The sequence below is a fragment of the Lates calcarifer genome, linkage group LG8, assembly GCF_001640805.2.
Source record: "Lates calcarifer isolate ASB-BC8 linkage group LG8, TLL_Latcal_v3, whole genome shotgun sequence".
Taxonomy (NCBI): domain Eukaryota; kingdom Metazoa; phylum Chordata; class Actinopteri; family Centropomidae; genus Lates; species Lates calcarifer.
This window is the reverse complement of record NC_066840.1, coordinates 9,957,630-9,981,478: the sequence shown is the minus strand read 5'-3', so window position 1 is coordinate 9,981,478 and position 23,849 is coordinate 9,957,630. Positions and strand designations below refer to the sequence as shown.

Sequence of the window (23,849 nt, the reverse complement as noted above, 5' to 3'; positions counted from 1 at the left end):
GCGATCATACACTGCTCCTGCGTGACCCTTTTGGTTGTGCTGACAGGGCTAATTAATGAATAGATTCAAAACCAGGCAGTTATAAGATCGCTGTGGGCTCCATCTGTCCAGCTGGTCTTGTTTGCCTGTTGGTATGCGCCGTCTGTGGCTTGGCATAGTGAATATCCCCTCTCATACGCTGTCACACCAGCATGCTTTACAGACTGTTCTCCATCTTCTGTTTGGAGGATTTGACTTTTTTAATCTGCTCATTTGGGAGCAGAAACTGATCAATACTAATGTAAAACGCTGTGTTAAGGGTCAGATTTACTGAGGGTCTTGATTAGTTAAGGTGGACGACAATGATGAATCAGTTTTGGCACTGACTCTCAGAACCCTGTCATTAACTAAAACTAGAATTACAGGCACTTTAATGGGCCCCAAGATCTCAAAGTGAGCTCTGGATAAAGATGATAATTGGATCACTCAGGACGTTGACGAAATGCAATGAAGCAGTGAAGACAGCAAGTTTAAACACGAGGATGACATTTGAACGAGACCGTACAGTACCTGCAGGTGAACACGCTATTTCAGCGTTGAGATTAGACAAGGCTGAATGTATGCAAAGTCTCTGTGGGGTGTTTGTTCACGTGTGTGTGGCTGCGGCTTTGTTCAGACCTGTCTGTATCACCAGTTTACAATCCCTCTGATAATGTTATTGAAGCCAATCCACCCTGCCTCCCCCTGCATGTCATCTTTCTGTTTCTTTCTCTCTCTAATCTCAAACTCTCCCTAAGGGGTGTATGTAAATATGAAGCCTGGTGTTTGTTTCCTTTGAAGAGTGCCCGGATGCAGCCTGCTCTGTGTTGCCTGTGTGTTGGAATCATGTGTGTTTCTTTGTTTTGTTTTTTTTTTTTGTTTTTTTTTGCATGTACCATTACAACACTGGGTTTTTGAAGTTTGTGATTTTAGGAACTTCCTGTTAAACTTTTACGTTTCTCATATTAACAGTTGATATGTGCAAAATGAACCTGCTTGGCCTCAGATATCAACAGCTGTCATTTCACAGTTAACAGGATGTTACTAGCTAGCTAGCTTGTGTGACATGGCTGTTTGAGAATAAACAGACTGTTTGCAAAGGGAGGGCGGAGGGCTAAGTGAATGGTCAATTTGCTGCTGCATTCACTGAGTAAAAACCCAGTAATCACAAGGAAATCTTTAAAATGCAAAGGAAAAATTAGGCTTTAAAGTCTGGGCTAAAGGCTGCGTTTTGTTCCATTGGTATGATGCAGTACTAAGCCCGAGTAGCTATCAAAGCAGGTGGCAGATTAGCTGTATACATGTTGTCCATTGCTGACGCACTCATCTGTCTCTTTTTCTCCTCCGTCTCACTGGGACAGGAAACCTCCCTGAGACACTGACTTCACAGTTAGCAACAGTTTTTGCTTTTTCTGCATCTGACTGGACTCCTCTGGAGGCTTCCAGTCCTATTGAACTGTGAGAGGCTTCTGGTGTGCTGTGTGTTATCGAGCTCCTCTGAGGGGCCCGCTGCTCCCTACGTGTTCTCTCTTATTGAACTCTTCCTGGGGCCCGTGGAAGCTGGGTCTGCTCGGCAGAGCCCACTAATATTCCTTAATGATGCGGCATCTGTCTCTGTCAACCTCCGCGCCGCTGCAGCCAGACGCGGCCTATTGTGGCTGACTTCACAGAGAGATAAGCAGTCCTCTCTCTTAGACACAGACGAAGGGACAATAACATCAACACTACCAAAGAACATCAGTGCTACCAGCGAACATAGTGAAAAAGTCAACAAATAAGTCTTTATACAGAGTGGCAGAGGCAGACAGAAATCTTTTTCATTTGTTATCATTTTTACTGTTTTGACTTTCTTCTGCTGTGTTGATGATGGAAGGAACATTTTGAAAAATCCAAGGTTGTGCGATAACACGAGTTGGTATTGAAATTTTATGCAGCATTAACATTTTTTATTTTTTTGTAACTGGAGCTGAGGAGCAGGGGGATTGACTTGCAAAACAGTGGACTTCTTTGATGAATGTTGGGAGCCAGCTGAATCTGCATACCACTTTTTAACAGTAATTTTCTGGAGTCCTCGCCACCCTCTGTCTTCCCATCTGTGTGTTTACAGTGATACTCAGAGCTTGGCACACTGGAACCAGTCATCATGGCTAATGATGAGAATGTGAGTATGCGTGACGTGTGCGATCTGTACAGAGGGCGTGAATGTGAGTTTGTGCACATGTACATTTGCATGCCTCGCTGTGTGTGTGTGTGTGTGATTCTCAGTGTGTGCATGAGTGTCCTGCCAGCCAGAGAAAGCATATTGGTGGCGATTGGCATAGTCTCTTCTGTCGTATCCTGCGCGAGTGTTAGCAGCAGAAGGTTCGATTGGCCGTCAGCGGCACTCTGCAGAGCCACCTCTCCTCTTTTCCTGTGAGAATGACAGCACTGCACAGAAAGCTGTCCAGGCGTCACAGCCTCGAGCCAACAGCATAACTGATTAACACTGCTAATTTGCTGCACAGCCTTTCCAATCCATGAATTATCATTCCCCTTTACAAAAATGATGGGCACCACAAAACAGTCGCATCCATTTTATTCTTTCTTGTGTGTTTGTAGTGCATTATCTTTTATAAAACGCTGCTTAGAGCTGACATTTCTGTAATGTAAATGGGACTAAAACACACCCAGAGTATTTTAGCAGAAAAAGAGACATGCACTGAGAGGGCTGTACTCTTTACAGTGGTGGAGAGTAACTAGGTACTTTTACTTAGCTACTGCATCTAAATACAGTTTTGCGAGATGGAAATGTTATATTTGTTTATTCCACCACTATTTATCTCACAGCTGTTGTTACTAGTTGCCTCTCAGAATAAGATTTTACATAAAAAACATATTATATTTCTGAATTCTAATGTTATGATATATACATTCATTTTTATATGAAGATCAATTAAAACATTAAAGTGCTGCTCATATGTTTATGCATCAATAATAATGATCCAACACTAGAATAATATAAACTATCAGGAGCCATTTAATATGTCTTAATATCTTTTTACTCAACTTTCTTGTTGAATCCAGAACTGTTACTTGTAATAGATTACTCTATAGATTGTTTTGTGGAGTAAGTGGACTGAGTACGTCTTCCACTGCGGACTGTATATTATTCTAACTGGATTTTGTGAGCATTGCAGTAGATTAAGGCAAATCAATTTTAGCAAATCAATTAAATAAAGTTAAATTAAACCTCATCTCCACTGATACTTAGATGTGGTTGGATAGTAGATTTGCTCTGCTGAACACCAAACAACTGAGTAGCTTGATATGCAATAGTAGCAAATGTGCTCTTAGACATATAATAATAATGGTAGAATTTTTAGTTTTCCATCTTTTAAATCAACAAGTATTTTCTCTCTGTTTTCTGGATTTCTTTTACACAGAACACTGTTGTTTCTGCTGTTTATTTTTTTACAAGTACCTTCAAGTGGCTTGCCGCAGCTCAAAACCTGCATATGATTATAAGTAAAGTTGCCTGCCACAGTGCTTGGTTATTCTCCTGTAGCTGCCCCATTACCTGTGAGTGAGTCAAGCTCTAAAACCCTCAAATATAATTTCAGGCAGGCTGATGTGCTTATGGCCCTTCAGTGATGATGGTCACTCATCTCCAACCTCTAGCTAAAGGGGATTTAAAGCTCCTCAGGCCTATCGTGGCCAGCATTACCATGTGCTGTCTGTCTGCGCCCATTGCTCCTCCAGCCTAATGCTCATTGGCCGGCTGCTTCTTTCTGGACCGAAGCTCTGTCTGGTTGACAGCACAGCTCAATCTTCTCACAGAATGGACAGGGACCTCATCTGCCCGTTACAGGAGCTCGTAATGGCCGACCTGTTGGAGAGATGAGCACCCTACAGTACCATCTATCTTTATTTGTCTCTCTTTTGTATTTTTATTAGTCCATGCAGAGTGATAAAATGGATAGAGCAGGTTCTCCTCAGGCAAACATCCGTACAAAATGGCAGAGAAGCTGATACGAGTGCTGTTTATGTGGCAGCGCGTGATACATAATAGACATAGGTCACTGGCGAAGGGAACAAACTGTGTAGGTGGATACAGAACACTGGTGTCATGCCCACTTAAAGTGAGGGAGCACACTCCAGCTCAGGTTTATGACAGTGATCCATCATCTGCTGGATTCATGTTAAAGTAGTGGTGGGCAGTGTGGATGAAATTCTCATCATAATAACAATCAAAGCTTAAAATTTTGATATTGATTGGTTATGAGATTTTATGCTCTATTTAAAATCTAAAAGTTTGTGTTTGTGTTACTGTAGTATTTAAAAGTGCTTTTCCCCAAGTATACAGTGAGAGATTTTGGTTTAATTGTATTTATTGTTGATATAGGCATCAAACCACAGTGTCTCAGTGTGCAGATCTTAGCACAAAGTTATTTGGAGAGATGATAAAAGGTAACACTGAATCATTGTCCTCTGGCGAACAGCAGGGTGTGTTGAGGGACAAACCTGTAACCTGAGGTTTTCTGCCTGGACCCACTATTGATATTTTTCTACACATCCAGTTAAATAAATCTTCTGTTTCTGTTTGTGACCTGGGTGCTGGCGAGTGTGTGCTGCAGCAGCTAATTCTCATACATTCTGGGCCACAATGACAGTAGTTGACTTAATTTCTCAGTGGTTTGCTGGCTCTGTGCTTTGAGAAGGTAATTAAGCAGTGCATTTTCCAATGAGGCTGTTTGATGATTATAGTAGCAGAGACTGGGCAATTATACAGTACCCTGGAATCATTTTAAATCCTTAAATACTATATAGAAGGAGAATTCAGGACACATGGTGGAAGTTGCATTCAAAAGTTTTTTCCCCCAGTAGAATACTCCCTGAGGTATATTTTTTGAATGGATTCACAAAAAAGAACAAAAAATGGACCTTACTGTGTATTATAACAAATAAAAAATATTTTTAGAATCGCCACATGAAGCAATATGAGTCTTACTGATCTCTCGCTTTGTCTTTTGTGTTTTGTTTCTAAGCTCAGAGTAGAGAGGGCTCTGTCTGTAACGTCCCCAAGCCTGCCATGAATCTTCCACAGAGAGAGGCAGACCCAGAGAGCACTACCACACATTAAGGGAATGAATATTGATTTAAAAACAAATTTGACATGGTTTTTAAATCGACTTGAAAAATGCATCGCTTAAAAGAGTCAGGGGTTTGTAGTCTGTCAATGGAGCGGAGAAAACTTCGCTCTTGTTTTATGGTTTAATAAGATTCCATTAATGGTTTCTTCCACCTTGAGAAAAAGCCCTCTGAAATGGTGTGTGCAAATTCATGGGCATGTTCACATGTGCAAATACTCACTTGACTATTGGTCTCCGGTCTGAGGGCTGCCTCATGTAGAACTGAAGAGTAATGTAATGACTAATTTGTGTATATGTCTGTGTGTGTGTGTGTGTGTGTGTGTGTGTGTGTGTGTGTGTGTGCAGAGAGTGTTGAATCGCCGACTAATGACTTTTTCAGGACGAAGAGCTGAAGCACAAAATGAGAGAAACTGAAAGAATTGAACCACCTGTTTCACTCCTCAAAAAACATTTGAAAACATTTTTTTTGTTGTTGTTGCTTTAAGATGGAGTCTGCAGATTTCACCTTCACTTTTCACTTTGAAGTGGTTTAAAGTGTTGTTTGAAACTTAGCAGGATCCCTGATGCCTTAGAGGGCAGCCAAAATAAGACACCAGGCAATCTCATCGGAGTGCTTGGTTGGCATGGTCTGAGCTTCTGGGGCCAGGTTTGCCTGCTCATTGGGCCAGTGGAAGGAAACTGCCTCTGGCTGCCTGCCCAGCTTTCAGCTCGACAGAGACGGATCATATGGACGCCAGTGTTTTCCTTTCCTAATTGCTGCACATCAACACATCAATCCTGCAGACATTATATTTCATACCAGAGCAAAAGATCCTTACTCTGACAATTTTAAAAGAAATGTGAGAATGTTTGGTTGGTAAACATCCAGCCAGGAGAAACTGATCTAATTGTTATGCGTGCTGTAGGGTGTGAGGATCAGCGATTGAGTCTCAAACGCCATAGATGGTCGCTGAAACCCGAGGCTACAGTAGCTTAGTTTATTGATTCATAACCTGAATCATGTGATTAACACAAACAATGGCTTGCTCACCGTAAACAGTGCCAGCTGATCAGCTCACAAAATGCAGGGGTCTGGCAGGCTGCAAGAGAATGGCAGGCTGCAGTGCTGCACATGCTCACCTCGTTTGTTGCACACACACCACCCAGTCTGTTTTCAGCTGTTTTTTCTCTCTCTATCATCTTCTTTTTCCAGGGTATAATAGTGTGCACACTTTGTAAGTAATAAGGTTTCACTGTGAGCTCCCATGTTTTTCCCTCTTGGTCCTACTGACCAGGCAGGTCTTAAGTCCTGTGGGATAATGTGTGTCTGAGTGACATCCCGGGCTCTGAGGTCAGTCTATAATGTGATGAGGTCTAGTGCTGGTACTTTGTTGTCAAAATCTATAGTCTGTGTCTCATTCTCTATATTTGATATGGTCGACCATTAAACCCTTCTTTTTTTCCCCCTGGAGTCATTTTATAGCCTTGCTGACAAATAGTGATTGTATCAGTTGCCTGGGCAATTTTTCATTACAAAGAGTTATTTTCTGTGTTATGGTGCACTGTAAGGCTCAGTGAGCATCATCAGAAAGCATGATATTAGTTTTCATCGCTGTGCAAATGACAGAGTTTTACATCTATGTTATGCCAGATAATGGTAGACTAGACTCCTTCATTAACATCTGTGACATTAATCTACTGGTTAGCATATTATTCGGGTCTGAAAAGAGCTGAGCTGATTTCATTAAAGGAGATAAATAGATTTTAATACTCACAAGTTGTGAACCGCGCATGATACAATCACACATAATACCAAATATAACAAAAACCATTTGACCACCTGAGAAACGCTCTAATTGTCAGTGTGTTTGACTGTCAGGTATACACTGAAAAACCAACATGTTGTCATTAACAGACTGCTGTTCATGAAAAGCACCAGTCTCAGGCCTTGCTGAGAAAACAATATGAACCTGAAATCAGTCTCTTTGAAATTATTAGTTGACCAAAAAAACCACTCGCTTCAAACCTGCCCTGAAGTACGGGCTAACTGCACGATTTTCTAATTAATTTTTAACATGTATTTTTTTCTGAATATATATATAAAATGACATGTCTCCTAAACGTCCTCCCACCAGAGTCTCGAGATCAATCAAATTTAATCATTGGTTACGACTAAAACAAGTATGACATACATTCACATTCACTTTTGATCTGTTACCAAATCTTAGCATGCATCCTCTAATCTAATTTAACTTATTTTTAATTGCAGTTTTTCTCTGTGAAAGCATTATGCATTACACCCTCATGTATCAAGAGTACAATGTGAAGTGTGTGATTACTTGATTAAATGATTGATTGATTGATTGATTGAAGAAGTCAGTTTCTAGTACCTCAGAGTAATGCCAATTAAACTAAACTCACATTAGTAAAAGCAGCATTTCAGACTGAAGCAGACCTTAATTGCTTTGAAATATTCAACAACAACAAGCTTTCCCCGGTTTTCCTTAGGAAGTACTGTACGAAATGGTTTTATGGTGTGAAAGTGGGTCTTGCAGTGTCTTAGGGCAACAGGATAAGTGCTAATCCCTCGGGTGATGCTCTGTTGTAGACTACAGATCCTATAGAGAGCCCTGGCCGCTGAGTCAGCCACAATTCTTCGGGGGGGGGGGGGACTAATCTCCCAAGTACCTTCCTCTGTCAGCGGTCCAAGCATCCGTCGTTCTGCCTCTGGACGCCCCTCCTTTTCCCAACATCCCGGTCCCTTGTGGCATCTCAAACCCATTTCTCTTACTTGTTTTATACGGTTTGGAAAGACTGAGCCTGTTTAACGGGTCTTACCTGGTTTTATTTTGTGTAATTCCCCAGTAAGAGTGCTTGATATGTTGCAGTGCTTGAGTGAAAACACTGTAATTGCTATTTTCTCTTTAACTAAGGGGTTATGGTCCTTCACAGGTTGCAAAAAAATTACAGCCTGTTGGGTTTAGGACAGCCTTCAGTAACCCATTGGATTAAGTCACAAATATGTTTTTACCAAGCTGTAAATACGGCTGCTTGTCTTAGTTCCAAAGGAGTAAACATTGTGGAGATACAAGGTGTTCACCCAGCAGTGAGGATCTGCTGGAGTTTGCGTTTATTTAATTTGATCCTGACTGCCAGACTGCAGCTGGCTAGCTAAGTGCTTTGCCATTAAGGCTCTGTTCTGTGTTTAATTCTGCTACAGTGCTGAGGCTTATGGGTATAATGGCAGCCTGTGTAGTGCCTGCTCTACAGTAAATGTTTACCATCCTGTGTGCTACCTTGAGAATAAGCAGACAGCTCCTCTGCACTCCTCCTCTTAATTAAACTAATGGCTTCGGTCACCTGACCTCTTGATTCTCTGTGTTCTCCATCCGCAGATTTATAATGAGAAGAAGAGCCAGTTTGAAATCAAGAGAAACAACCCCAAGGACTTGGTGGAGAGAGTGGCACGGGACATCTCCAAGCTGCTCAACAGTAAGAGGAAAGCCCTGGAGGTAAGAGGATGATGCTCCACACATCATAACACACATAACATGGTGGATCATTTGACTGTCCTGGAAAGTCACGTTTCTGTTGATACAAACAAAGGCATTCTCTATTTGTCAAATATGGAATTTCAACACAAATTATAATACCCCACACCATGATTAGGTGGAATTTACTTTCAGTTATTTTCAAGACTTGTCAGAGGAATCTTCTGCCTCATGTCCACTTAGCCAATACCATACAGTAATCATGAATAATGCACAACAACAATGGCAAGAATTAATGCTTTGAGGATTTTCTGCACACACTGAATCATCCCGTTCTCCTCTTACTTTGCTGTATATTTAAATTTATTCACACTGGAAGGTAGTGAACGTCTTTGCCATGTGGAAAAACAATTGGGTGATGGAAGCATATCGGCTTTATTCCTTCAACTTGGACTATTGTAGAAAGCAGTGTAATTCCTCTTTTTGGTGAAATACAGTTTTAAGCTGATTGTATTTTGTCAGCGACAGAAAGTGGAGAGTACTGAGTACTGTATATTCTGAAAGATATTTGCAGTGTGTGAGGAGATGGGATATTTCAGAGGTTATCAGGAGATTCAAACCTGGAGAGGAGTGACAAGAAGGGAAATGAGAAAAGTATACACAATGAATTTTTTAATTTTTTAATGCCAGAGATAAAGTAATGGCAAAAAACTGGATTTTAAAATCAAAATGTTGCCGTCCTGTGTTGAGAGGTTTGTTTATACAAGTATAAGTAAGTTTTGTTCAAATCATCTTCACATTTAAAATTACAGGACATGTTGAGAGCTTATAATTCCTAAATCACCTGATTAGAATTTGTATTCATTGCTTTTTAAATTTTAATTTGTTCTTTTTTCTCCCCACAATGCCTGTGACGCAGCCCTTTTAATCAGTTTGGTGATTCTCATCATCTCCACCCACATATACACACACTTTACAGCCGCACACTTGTCTGCACACAAACACTGATTCCTTTTAATCACTGCGCTCCTCTTCATCATATGGTGCAGAAGCCACACACACTCGTACATTCACACACATACACACTTGATATGGTATATTTATTTATAACCCTCTTGCTTGCTCTAACGGACACTGAGCTTTCAGTTTATATGTGTGTAAGGGTTTCATGGGTGTGTGTGAGAACATGGAAGGTGTAATTTGAATTTCATCCATGAGGCACCTCATTTAAGGAAGGGTGTGGGGGACTGTCCACTTTCCTTCCCTCTGTTTCTGCCCAGATATGCTCTCTCAAGGCGAAAGTACAGACATTTTTTCTAACACAGCCGAAGCTGTATAAAGAGGCAGAAGTGTATATCTTTCAAGAGCATGAGGTCTAGTGGGATGAGGCACATTCATGCCAAGGAGCAGAAGTCTCTCTAAGGCACGGTTAATTCTACAGCTCGGATCCTGAAAGGGAAGAGGGCGTCACCGTACGTGTCCCGTGGTCATGTGTAGGATTGGATTTGAAGGAACGCTGACCCCCCATCCCTGCTTTTTTTTTTTTTTTTTTCAAAAGAGTGAAAGGTGCTTCTTAGCACCCCCAACTTCATCACTTCCACCTCTCTCAACACACACATACACCACAACCCTCAGCCCCCCCGCCATTACCACCACACACACACACACACACACACACACACACACACACACACACACACCCTAACCTCCATGGGCCACACTGTCACCTCACATCCTGTCTGGGAGATTCACTCAGGAGGGAGGAAATGAGGTGAAAAAAGAGAAGGGCTGGAATGAGAATGTCTCCCTGGGGCGTGGAAAAATCAAGAAAATGATGTTCAGAAATTCATAGATTTAAAAATGAGCAGCAAGCGGGAGGGAAAGGAGAACGAGAGCAGAAGGATGGGAGGTGGTGGTGGGGGGGGGTGTAGAGGGAGGTAGAGAAAGAGTTTGGGGGGAAATCAAAAAAAAGAAAACAGGGAGGAGAGGAGAATGATAAAATTGCAAAAGGGAGCGAGCAAAGCAAAGAAATAAGGAGTCATTATGTCATTATGGAATACAAACCTTAACAAAAAGTATACAACAAGTTAATATGTTTTATTTTGGCACGTTATAATTTATCTCTTTTTTCACTAAAACTAAAAATTCAAGACTGTAAGCAAATAAATTCATGTGGACTTATTATTCATACGGGGGAGAAAAGTGAAAGCCATGTCTCAATGCAGTCTGTAGATAAGAAGGTCTCAAACTCCGCTCAGCGCTGTATTGACAGCGTTTTATATTCCAGCCTGTTTCTACCCCCTGTAATGGTGCTGCCACACATTTAAAAAAGAGCCGATGTGTGTGTGTGCGCGCGCGTGCACAGGCGTGTGTACGCATGCAGGAAGAAATTATTCTCCTGCAACCTATTTAAATACTGCTTCGGGTGATTCGTTGTAATTCATGTTTATATTGCTAATGAGAAAATACGCATTGACTCTAAATACTGAGTTACTGATATATAGTGGGGAGGGAAGCATTTTCCACTGCTCTGGATTTAGTTGCTTTAGCCTTAATTCCTAAATTAGCAGCACATTCTAATCATTTAAATACTGTGTTTGTATAGTTGAGGAATAGGGATGAAAAAAACACAAAATCCAGTAGGTGAGGGTTTATTTGTTTAACCTTCCTGGGCTAACACTTTAGCTGGGATTATTCCTGCAATGAACAAGATACAGTTTGTGGCGTGCAACAGTTGGAAACAGCAGCTTAATTAACACACAGTCTTTTTGTATTCTGCATTTCAGCTATGATATCCACATTTGGCATAACTAATACTGCAGTGTATTCCTGCCTTCACACAGCCACTGAGGAACTAGGTATCTAAATATCTATAACATATAATTTAAATACAGTGTACTGAATGTTCCTGTCACCCTAAAAATGGAAGCAACATAAGCTGACTTACTTTTTGTCAAAAGCCTCCCTGGTGTTTATTCTTTCCCTTCCCTTGTCTTAATCTCCTCCACTCCATGTCCCTGTCTGCTCTTCGTTTCTCGCCTCTGGCTTCAGCCATCTTCTCAAACAATGATCTGATTCTACGGTCGGTGCCAAAATTAAAATGTAACACAAACCCCAGTAGGCTGACAGGCTTGCACGTTGCCGCTGGACATTTTATATAAATCTCTTTGTTTTCCGAGGCAGGTTGAAATGTGACTCAGGAAGGCTTCCTCTGATGTTTCAAATTTTAGCTCATTTCAGCGGCCGTGTGAATTGAAGCTGACACCTGGACTCTTTTTTTTTTTTTTTCTTTGACGGGGTACATGCTCACTGTTTTTAGATAAGCTGACTCAGCGGCCAATCAGATAAGAGCTGAGAAAGGTACTGAACTCCACAAAAGTTTTCTGTGTGATGATATTAGCTGTTGTCTGCAAGTTACGTTATACTCTTTTGCTAAAGGCACATTTACGCATTTAGGAAAAGACATCATCTTCAAGTAGAACTTAAAGTCACAATATGCAAACTCTGGAAATCAAGTTAGTGCTCGCATGACGAAGCACTCTGCTCCTCCCACCCCTCCCTCTCCCTGCTCTGTGACGCTCCACCCAGCTTCACCTACATCCTCCCAGTTGTGTTCACTGTCTCAGCTAATGCAGGAATCTGGGGCTTGTTAGCTTGTGACTCAGCCACAGTGACGTCTTCCAGCAGCTAACACTAGCTTGAAGCCTCAGTGCAAGAGCAGTAGTGGACCAGAGGTGTGTAAACTCCCACCCATTCTGGCCTTCTCTGATTGGTTAGAAGGAAATATCTCTGCACTGCTGCTGTTCTTTGAGTTCGGGTCACAGCAGCTCTCAACATTAAGATATGTTTCAGTGCATATTTAAATAAATAAATAAATAAAATAAATAATAGTTACACACTGACCTGCAGCTTTAAATATTTTAGCTTAATCTAGCCCATACTTTTTGAATAAGATTCTACTGCAAGATGTTGGTCATTAACGAGAAAATAGAGACTGTGTTCAATTTGTGAACTTTAATTCAACTAATTCTTGTAATTGCTGGCTCAACCTAGAGAATCTTGTTGTCAGCCCATTCACTGAAAGTACAAATAAATACATAAGTAAGCTTTGAATTCAGCATACAATAATAAAGGAATAATTAATTAATATTAATACATTCTTGACTTTGAGGTTTCTTAATTTTCAGCCTATTGCTCTTGGACTTTTCTTATTTATATCTCTCTATAACTGGTCCAAATATTTAGATCATCTCTCATTCCTTTGGAACATTTGCAAACTAATGTTTCTAATAATATATAATAATCTATCTGTGAGACTGTGAACAGACATAAAGAGGTACAGTATCTCTTCCTCTCTGAGAGGAAGAGAACCTGCTGTGTGAAATAATTTAATAATCAATATTGTGACTTGCACCAAGTTTTTCTGTGGCTTGATAATCTGAGATCACTTTAGCTGAGAGGTTACACTATGTATTGATGTGCAGGTAGCAGCTGAGTACTGTGTGTGTATTTGTGTACTTGTGCACATTGCACAAACCAGTTCTGTGGGTGCATGTGTTTCTTTGTAGTTGCATTGTGCCTGCCTTTATGTATGTGTGTGTGTGTGTGTGTGTGTGTGTGTGTGTGTGTGTGTGGTTATCAGAGCAACAGGCTCACACCTGAGTGTGTGTCTGACAGGCCTTTTAACCCAGCAGCAGCCAGAGAGAACACAGCCCTCCATGTAACCTGTCATGTGTATAGAGCCAAACAGGTGTGATAGACCTCCCAGACTGATCTGAGCCCTCATCCCTTCCCGCGCTCCTCTTTGTGATGCTCCATATGATCACCACAGAGGCCTGAGATCAGTCGGGCCCCTCGGAACCAGCTGAGACTGCACAACATCCTGTACGCTGTCAGTCAAAGCCGGGCAAAGTCGAGCTGTCAGTCAGGCCGCTGCTGGGATTTTCCAGCCTCGGGGAGGGAAGATGAGGCCACGAGCTACAGGCAGAGATCATGTTACATTCCCATCAGCTGCTGCACAGCAAAACTACCATTGTCAAAGCTCTTAAGTTATGATTTCACAGAGGGAATGGTGGAATAGAGAGGGGACTAAGGTTGGTCTAATCCAATTACACAGATCTCAATACTATTCCAGTACCACTTACAGGCTGAAGGATGGCTGCCTCTGGGCTGCTCCCTGCTTGATGGATACACACCCAGCACTCCACCGGGCTGGTTATTGAGACGGTTGCAGGGTCAAACCATGGAGATGAGGCAGTGGGGTGAAGGGACGAAGCCTGGTTGAATATTCTCGCAAAAATGAAGTTAGGCAGGTAGCTGTAGCAGCAGGCCGTACGCACAGAATACAAGAAAAGACACAGTTTGTGTGCATGGTGAGATCTGTGGCTCACTTCACAAGAATGACCCATATAAATAGATATGATTCACTCTGAGGCCTATGTGCAACACAGTGACAGCAGATGTGCAGCAAATATCTTTAGACCAGAAGTGAAACTGAAGTGAAGTGTCGACTCACCTGGGCTGTTCACACCTGAGGCAGCTTCTCTCGATGTCTTGTCAAAATCCAAACAGAGAGACAATCAGCAACATATCTGCTGATTTCTCTGTTCTCTGTCCCTTTCCCTGTTTATCTGTTGCTCTCTGAACAACAGTAGGTAGGTTAGTCCTTTGCTTTTATGCTCCACCATTTAAAACCGCTCACTGTGTCAGAATATGTGACATCAAAATTCTAAGATAATTGAATGTGAAAATTTTACTCTTGACCTTGGAAACACATTTAAATACCTATAAATAGTGAAATTAAGAGGTGCTGGCCGGCAGATCTTTCCCCTTGTGTTTTTGGTACAGATAGAAGAGTGGCATCAGTCTACTCATCCAACTCTTGGCCAGAAAGTGAAAACATGTTTCCCATATAGTATGTAGATCTATTCCTTTATCTCAAGCTCCACTTTTTCTACTTCTTCTGGAGCTTCCAACCAGATATCACATCCCAATGACAACTGAGAAGATGGTGGACAGTGGGCGGGTTCGACTCCTTCAGAAAATGACGGAGATGTCCTGTGACTTTGCGGCCATGGTGATAGTGATTGTGAGAGATTGGAGGAGAGCTCAGGCCGGACGCTGCGCAGGGGACAGCAAAAGTGTGCTTGACAGAAATAATCAATCAGACTGCGTGGACCCTCCGTCTCCTCCTGACTGTGGAAACCAAGACGACACAGCCGGGTCAGGGATGGGGAGGGGACGGGCCGCTCCGAGTCATCTGTCATCACGTTACATCCATTAATAATTCATTGAGACACAGACTCTCATGCGTGGCACGCACGCTGAAAGGAGCGTGAGCACGCACGTGTTGGCGCAGGTGTGAACATTTTGGAGCGACTTGCTTGTGAACTTTGCGACCTCTTCACACTGAGCTGGCCTGCAGTACACTGATATTTTCACATTGCTTAGAAATGACATCTGAAATACCCACTGCTTTTTCTACTAAAGAAAAAAGAGGGAATTAGAGCTGACGTTGAACAGTTATCAAACTGTAAAATGCTAGCAGCAGGTTGTCGGTCATGCTCCTGCTCATTTTCAAGTCAGTCATTCTGACAGTTTTGTATACTTCACTGTGACAGAGAACATAGCAATATATTTTAGAAAAAGAAAACCATCAGTTTACACTTACTCCCAGAGTTGTACCAGCTTTATGAGTGGTCACAAAAACCTCCTGTCAGGAGAACTGTCACAGAATATCCAGCCTTCGTGAACACAGGCTGCTTCTTTTTGAGTTCACTCACTGTTTCCACTGGGGAACTGTAACTTTGAAGAAGTGGGGTGAGAATGAGCGCAGGCTTGATGAGGTGCTGGTTTGCAAAAATCTATCATGACAAAAAAAAAAAAAAAAGGAGGTGAAGCTGCTCACTGTCTTTTTGCTCCAGTGCATGTTTATTGGGATAAAGAGCGATACTTCAACAAAACTGTCAGAGATCTGCAGCTTTGATCATCTGGTAGTTTGATGAATTATGAAAAGGCAGTAACTGTGCACTTGTTCATTTTAATGATAAGTCATCCTTCATACTGTTATTTGTTAATGGTGGGACCAGAAAGCAACAACAACAAAATCAACAGTTTAATTATTGTTACTGTTGTAACACTGGGAGTATAACCACCTCCTCGGAGTGTGTGGTTGATGACTTGAGTCGTCATCCCAGCGAGATCTCAGACGCCTCAGTGACTGGCTTTAATTGAACAGGCATCCGGCACAAATAACCAATTTATAACAGCTAAATTTAGCCCTCGGTCTTTTAAAGGGCCACCAACCCCAAAAAACGAGGCTCCTGCCATCACACCACTGTGAAGCTGTTGTGAGCGGTGAGAGCTGTCACTCCGATCTGGATTGGCCCTCAGTGGTTGAGTGTGCTAGAGCTGGAGGATTAGTAAAGTGAAGCCCTCCTTTGTCTGATTTGGGTCTGGTTCCTGATTTCAATGCAGCTGCTGACGACTCGTTTCAATCTAGTTATTTAGTGCTGCTTTGTGTTGCATGTTGCCTGCAGTGCAGTAAATCGACAAATACTGTACACGTCCTTTCAAAAGAGATTTTTAAAGATATCACCAGGCTTTCTGAATCACTTGAAGCACTGGAAGTTTTTGTCATTCCCAACAGCAACGGCACGACAGCAGCTGGTGTGCCCGCAATGTATTACACCACCGGCAGCAAGTGATTATGTCTCTGCTGTTGGCGTGAAGCGATGACAAATGAAGGAGTTGTCTCCCACTTTCAGAGAGAGTGTGATTCCCCTGCAGCCTCACTCCCATCACACCTCATTCTGGGGAGACATTTAGGTGAATTCTTTCAAGAATATATGAAAGTGTGTATTCTGTGATCATCATTAACATCAGTTTTAAAGTGGTCTCCTCACAGAGTTTATTTTATTCCAGGTATATTTGTTCACAGTACATGGAGTATAATTTAATGACTTTACACCATTGCAGTTTAGGGTCCTCCTCTAACCCATCATTCTCCTGATGCGAGTGGTTAACGTCCAACCCTGCCCTCATCATAGCATTAAAACTTGATCCACACACTTACTATTAACCTCCCCGAGGCACAGCATGCCACTCAGTAATAGCAGGCACCTCTCAGTATGGCTTGTGTTCATTTAGGGAGCTTAATGAATTACAAGGGCTTCATAATGAGTGTCTGAGCAGTGCTGTGGGGAGGTCAGATGGTTTGAATAACTAATGAACCCAATCACCAGTCAGAACTTTAACATGCATGAGACATTGTGTATAGGAGTTGTAGGAGACATGGCTATACACATTACAACACCCGACCCTCCTGCCAACCACCTCCACTTCCACCTCCACCTCCACCACAAGAAAGTGAACAAACTAAATTAAAAAGGAGCCTCGAACAAAGTAATTTGGTTTTCCATTTCCTGTAGGCCTTTGGAGAGGCAGTTATATCTCTCAGGTCCCATCAGGGAAGAACAGGGGAAGTAGGCCGAGCTCTACTTGGGTAAAAATAGAAGAGGAAACTTTACAACTCGCAGTGTGCACTGATTGGCAAAAAAAACACACATCAAATTTCTGTCAATGTAGTTCAGAGAGATCCCATCAGGTTCCTGAGGAAATACACCATTTATAGTATTTTCTATGTTTCCAGGTCCTGAGCTGGTGTTTTGAAGGGTGTTTTGGCATTTCTTGAACAAATGAACAAATTTGTGAAAACTAGTGAAAAGTTCATTTCAGATGTTGATAACAGATGTAAATGTTTAATGTTTGACATGTCTCCGCTGTGTTCTCAGCATGCATGGTGATTATTGACAAACAAAAATACAAACATTGATGAACAAACAGAGCACGAGGACTGTTTATTTATTGATTATTGGCCATGTGTGCTGAGGAACAGACATACAAACATACAAACACTGGTGAGCAAACACAGTGTTGGGACCATATTTATTATCTTGTCTTTATATTGTCAGTCATAATCTGTGGTTTTACATTTCTCCCAGAATGAGTGCTCGAGAATGTCAGCAGAAATTATATTTCCAGTTTAACCTCAGATTTCCCTCCTGTTGGCGTGAAGCGACAAATGAAGGAGTTGTTCGATGAGATGATCATCAACCATAAAACTGAGAACAAACTCTTTTATACTCGTACAATTTTTTTATTTGAAAATGGTGCTTTGAGCTAAATGCTACTGATATTCATCATGCATCATTCATCATTTAGCATGCTAACATTTACTAACTGACACTAAACATGAAGAACAGCTGAGGCTCATGGGAATGTGTGTTTTAGAAGTATTTGGTCATAAAACCAAGTACTGGATTAAGCACAATTCTGACCTGATGGTGGATCACCAAAGTTATTACAAGTCATCCTATGGGGACCATGAATGTCTGTATCATATGTAATGTTGTGGCAATCAGTAGTTATCCAGTAGTTGTTGAGATAGTTCACTCAAAATCACCAATGTCAACACTGTGGTGGCAGTAGAGGAAAAGTCAGGGATCACCAGAGTCATTAAGATTCATTCTCTGGGCACCATGAATATATGTACAATTTTTTATGACAGTCCATCCAAAAGCTGTTGAGATATTTAAGTCTGGACAGACAGACAGGCATGACCATCCCTAAAGCCATACCACTGGCATGGCCAAAAACTTATCTTCTTTTACCCAAGGACTAGAAGCACAAGTTGGTCCACTTTCTTCGAGATAGACACATTAATTATGCATATATACACAGAGGTAGACACACTCCAACACATGGATCTGCACACACACACTGAATCACATATCCCCTCCCATAATCTCCTCCCCAATCCCCTGGCCCCTGTCATTCAGATCTATGAACTTCCATTAGCAACCATCTGTTACAACCTGCAGCAAAGCTATTACACTTCACACACTCACACACACACACACATACTCATATGAATGGACACACTTACCTCATTCAATGTATGGCTGGCTAACTTCTTCCAAGCCTTGAGAGAATTTGCTGAAGCATCGGCCGTTTAACCTTCATAGGAGAAGTCACCCGTACACACCTGCGACAGCGTCACTGTGCTGCTGCCCGCTGCAGATACGTCAGAAGGTCAGCGAACACACACGCTGATACTCAGAGTGGGAGGTTATACAGAGACACACACACACACTCTCACACACAGGGAGAGGTTGCAGCATTGTGTTGTAAAAGCAGTTGTATCTCCAGATTATTCTATCTATAGTCTTGGGTCATTCTATCACTCCCACTGATAAAGGTCACAACATCCCACCCACTGCTCCTTGGCAGCATTTCGCATTAGACAAAATGTCAGAACCTGATCTGCTTCATGCCAGTACGCTGCCTCTAGCACTTTTCTTCACATCTTCAATGCACACATTTATTTTAGCTGTGAATGTACCATTTTCAGCTCCATTTGAATGCCCCCTCCCACCCCCCACCCCCCCTTCCTTTTTCCCTCCCTAAACAAATGTCAGTGTAAGATTTGTAATTTTTTTTTTCCCTTGCCGTGTTCCTGCCTCACACAAAATCATTCATTTGAGTGACAATATGGGTTCCAGGCAGGAAGTGAAGGGATGGGGGTTTGATTCAGCATCTAATTATCCAACTTCTTCTTGAAAGGAAAAAATGCTTTCTGTGTTTAAGCAACTTGTTCACGTAGCAATAGCATCTGCTTCACTCCTTCATTTCCCCGTCAGCGAGAGACAAATGAATAGAAATGACTGCTTTGTGCTTTTATGCAGCCGTTTCTCCAAGCTGCATAAAACATATATTTCGAGTCTCCCATGTGCGATTTTGTATCTGCAGAGAGAGGAGGGAAAAGGAGAGACAGACACTTGAATCAGGAATCGCTGTGCTAAAACGCAGACCTTTTTTTCTCTCTCTCTTTCCAATTGCAAGGCACTGCTCTTGTCTGTTCGTTGTTTTCTTTCCTAGAGGGCACAACTGAAAGATCACTTTTATGAAAGGGGCTTTTGAAAAACGCCTAGGCAATCAAATAGAAAATATATGTTATACTTCTGTGTAGTGAAAAAATGAAATAAGCACTGCGTAAAAACAGCACCTTGTTGGAATAGAAAATTGTATTTTCAAAGACAAAGCGACACACTGTGGTCATCTACATTTCCCAGTGAGACCTTTTTGTAGAATGGCAATTTCTTTCTTTCTTTCTTTATTTATTTATTATATCATTATTGTAGCTAAGCTGCTTCTAAGCAGGTCAAAATCAACCCAACCTGCAATCTCCCAGCCCTCCACCCTATCAGAGCCCTCCACCTCCGCTGCCTCCTCTTCATACTGGCGATTATCTGCCAGCTCCCTCTTATCAGAGTATCAGCCGAGAGGCCATATAGCAAAATGGTCCCCATGGGACAATGTGCAAACTTTTGTGGATACAGACCACAGAGATGGAGAAAAAAAGGCTCTTTTACTGCCCTTTTTTAATTAATCCAGGACTAAACATTGCTTTTTGCATAAAAGAATCTATATGGCAGTGAAACTGCACATTAAATTTAAGATCTTTAAAGTGTATTTGGGTTCAGTGATAGAAATATTTACGCTGTTTGTTGATGAGACCTGATCACGAGTGGGATGTTGCTCGTGGGCCAAGTAGCTGTTGATAGGGAGGTAAATAATCCCTCTCTGTAATGCTGGCCTGATATCCATAGCCCGCCTCTGACCCCGGGAAGCTGTGCTTTAATTCCAGTGTGATGGAGAGTTGAGTTCTGCTTGAGCGAGTCCCTTCTTTTATTCCTCGTGGAATGGACAAGGCAAATAATGGGCTTGTGTCCTGAAAAGGAGCTGTTAGTTCCTGACAGACCATTGATCGGAAGAACAGGGGCTGTTTTCACAGTATGGTGCTCTTACATAACTAGACACACACATGCACACATACACACACACAGTAACGCCAAATTTATGTAAATTTTAACAAATGCCTCCTAAACAGTATTTTATGTTTTGGGCACAGAAATCACATCTGTCAAACTATTCTGTCTCTACTTCAGACAAATACATTTTATTCAATGGTTTGAGAGTATAAAACCTGAGAGGTCTGCATCCTGATGTTTTATATTAACATGCACAGAAGTTCCCTGTCTGAGGTCTCTGGCATCAACACGCACTCACCTAACCCTGTAGAAATCCAGTTACATAGGAGTTACACATATATATACACGACAAAAATAATCAGGTTTCACCTGTGAATGCTGTTTGTGGCATATTTTTGGGTAATCAGGTTTGCAAAAAGAAACTTTAAGTGGTCTACTTTTATATCTGAGAAAACACAAGAGCCATTACTTTGATGGTTGTACAAGCCACTGCTTCAGTGATGTAGAGGAATGAATGGTCTTGTAATTACTGCATTATGGGCCTTTCTAAGTGACCTAAGGTAAAAAGTTGTTTTACACTGTATACAACTGATAAATCCAGCACACAAAGAAAGAAAGAAAAATCCTTTCTTGAGTATCCAGTGTTGGTTTGCTTCTGATCATCGACTTTTCTGGAAAACTGTTACAGCGAGGAAAGAATTGCCTGGAGTAATAGGAAAGATCTATTCTTTGCAGAGCTAACAGAGCTTTAGCACTTGAGCTCAACCACACTAGAATGATCCAAGAGATCAACTTCACTGGACCACCACAGGTCTTACAGAGCAGCTCAGTCTCACCAGGAAAGCTGTGTCTTACTGTAGTGCCTGTGCTTCAACAACTGGAAGGGCTCAAACAATTAGAAGTGATATTCAGAACAGCTCAGTTCTGCAGGCGCCTTTGCCAACGCTGTTGTGTAATTTTGCAGTGCAGGACTGCGGGAAATGAAAAGTTTGAATGTTTGTGAAAGACAAAAAGGGATAAGTTTGAAACGATATGAGAGGTCGTGCAGCTCCTACTGCTCGCAGGAGGAATGGCATTAGTCTCTTTCTGGTGTTGACTCTGTTTAAAAATTCTCATCATGGTTAATGTACACAATCCCCGCCACTTGTCCCCACAGAGTAAGGACACTCACGCAGAGAGGCCATGGGAATCAGAGGTCGGCTTGCCTTTATTTTGCACTTCCATCAGAGCAAGCAGTTAATCTTTGCTCGGCCCCAGCTTTATCTGGGCGCCTGCCACCCCAGCCCTGCCCAGGGAGAAAGGCATCTCACGCCTCAGCCCTCTCTCCTCCTCCTCCTCTTCCTCCCTCCCTCCCTCCCCCTCAGCTCAGTTCTCCTTGGCTGACTGGAGGAGGTGGCTGCAGATTGAATTATTCTCTCCGTTCCATTTCTCCCAAGTTTGCATTCATTTGCACTGCGCTGTCACTTCTCTTCTGTTGTGTTTGTGTCTTAAGTGGAAGCCGTTCAGAGTCTGTCTCAGCTTGTTGCCTCGTCTCATGTCAGTTGTGGCACTGGCCTGCAATCGCGGTTATGCAAAAAAGAAACGGGGCTTTTATTGGTGTTAGTGCAGAGGCAAATGCCCAGAGCCTCCCTGCCGGCAGTGCTTTACACATGATGTGTGTGTATGTGTGTGTGTGTGCATGCGCACGCGTGTTCCCACAGGTTGTTTTTTTTTTTTTCCCACTGTTGTCTTTATTGCTTTTGTGCTGTACATGCAGTGTTTACTGATGTTTATCAGCCTTAAATGTTAAACCATAAGACTGAAATTAATGATTACTGATCATTATTTTCATTCTAAAGTAATCTGTTGATTATTTTTTTAATAATCAATCATTTAATCACTCCGTCACTCGTCAATAAAATGTCCCTGAGCCCATGACATCATCAAATATCTGTGACTTAAAATATTTTCTCAAAAAATCTCAAAAACCTAATGGACTCTCACATGTGTGCATCGTGTTCAAGCACTTTAAATCCTCCCCATATAAAGTTATTTTAGTCTGTGGCGTGCTCCTCAGTCCTCAGGAGGAGTTTTGAATACACACTGTCAAACTCTGGTTCACCTTCCTCTCCTTCGCAGCCCATTGCCCCTCCTCCTCCTCCTCCTCCTCCTCTTCTTCTTCTTCTTCCTCCTCATCCATGATTTCTGCCCCACTGTCTTGAGCTCTGACAGCCTGTCATAACTCTGTCAGCCTGTTATAGCCTGTCATAACATAATGACCTAACACTTTTCATGATTGGCAGGTGTTTTTCCTTACAGGCCAATGAAGTAGGGGGCTGGGAGATGTGGTTTTGATGCCCAGTTACCTTGTTTCTCGGCTGACTGACAGGTGGCTCCCTAAACTACACAGAGAGAGGGCCCGTTTGTTTGTTTATCGCCCATTTAATTCGTCCTGTGTTTGAAAAACTATACCGCAGCTGTCGGCTATAGCTTTCGGCTCATTCGAGGCAATGACCAGGGGGATGGGACACTGTCTTCCTCTGCTGGATGAGTGACAGGAGAAAGGCGTGGGAATGGGGAAAAGAAGGAAAGGGAAGATAGGCGCTTGCCTGGAGGCAGCAGTGGAGCGATGAGGTACTGAAGGGTGGGGAGGTGGGGGTATATGCTTCACAGAGACAGTCGAGGAGAATCTCAAATATTGACCTTGGAAAACTACCGCTATGATAATAATTATCTCACTCCATCCCCTTCTCTCTCTCTCTCCCTCTCTACTCTCTGGCCTGTTTTCACAGTCTCTCTCCCTCTCCTCCTGTCTCTCTCTCTCTTTCGTTTGTGTGTGTTCTCGTCCTTTTGCTCCTGTAATCTTAGCGACCTCAGATAAAAGCAACCTGGCTCTTTTTCTTCTCTTTGATACACATTAATCCCTATCATTGATTACAAACTTACAAGCTCAGGTTGAGCTTATCACAATAAGCCTCTACCATTTGACCCCCCCCCCCCATACAGTATTTATAACACTGACACCCATACAATGCACATTAAGTCAGAGTTTTGTTGATTCCCACCCAATTACAAATACATAAATATGAATTATTCTGAAATTATTCTGAAACAAATGATTGGGTTTCCAAATTAATGGTTTTCTAAAATATAAAATAATTGAAAATGCTATTTTCATTACAGTATTATACTAATGCCAGTAAAAAGCACTTTTGGTTTTCATTACTACCTCATACTTTATGATAAATATTGTAAATGTATCTAGAGAGATCTTTCTATGCGAGTACTGATTATAAATGAGAATAAAAGAGGAGCTGAAGAATGTTTTTCCAGCCTTGAACTCCTCCTCTCAGGCTGCAGGTACAGCACAACATCCACCAGTCAGAGGGTAGGGCGGTAGCTTCTTTGCAGCCTGGGAGGCA

General features: G+C 42.0%; 1 protein-coding gene across 1 annotated transcript in view; it reads left to right on the top strand.

The window, feature by feature from the left end:
* The window catches only part of cacna2d2a (calcium channel, voltage-dependent, alpha 2/delta subunit 2a), a 136,953-nt gene that overhangs the window by 28,071 nt on the left and 85,033 nt on the right, over nt 1-23,849 (top strand). Inside the window, 1 exon segment of the mRNA XM_051072232.1 lies at nt 8,522-8,638. Within this exon segment, the coding sequence (XP_050928189.1) occupies nt 8,522-8,638 (117 nt within the window).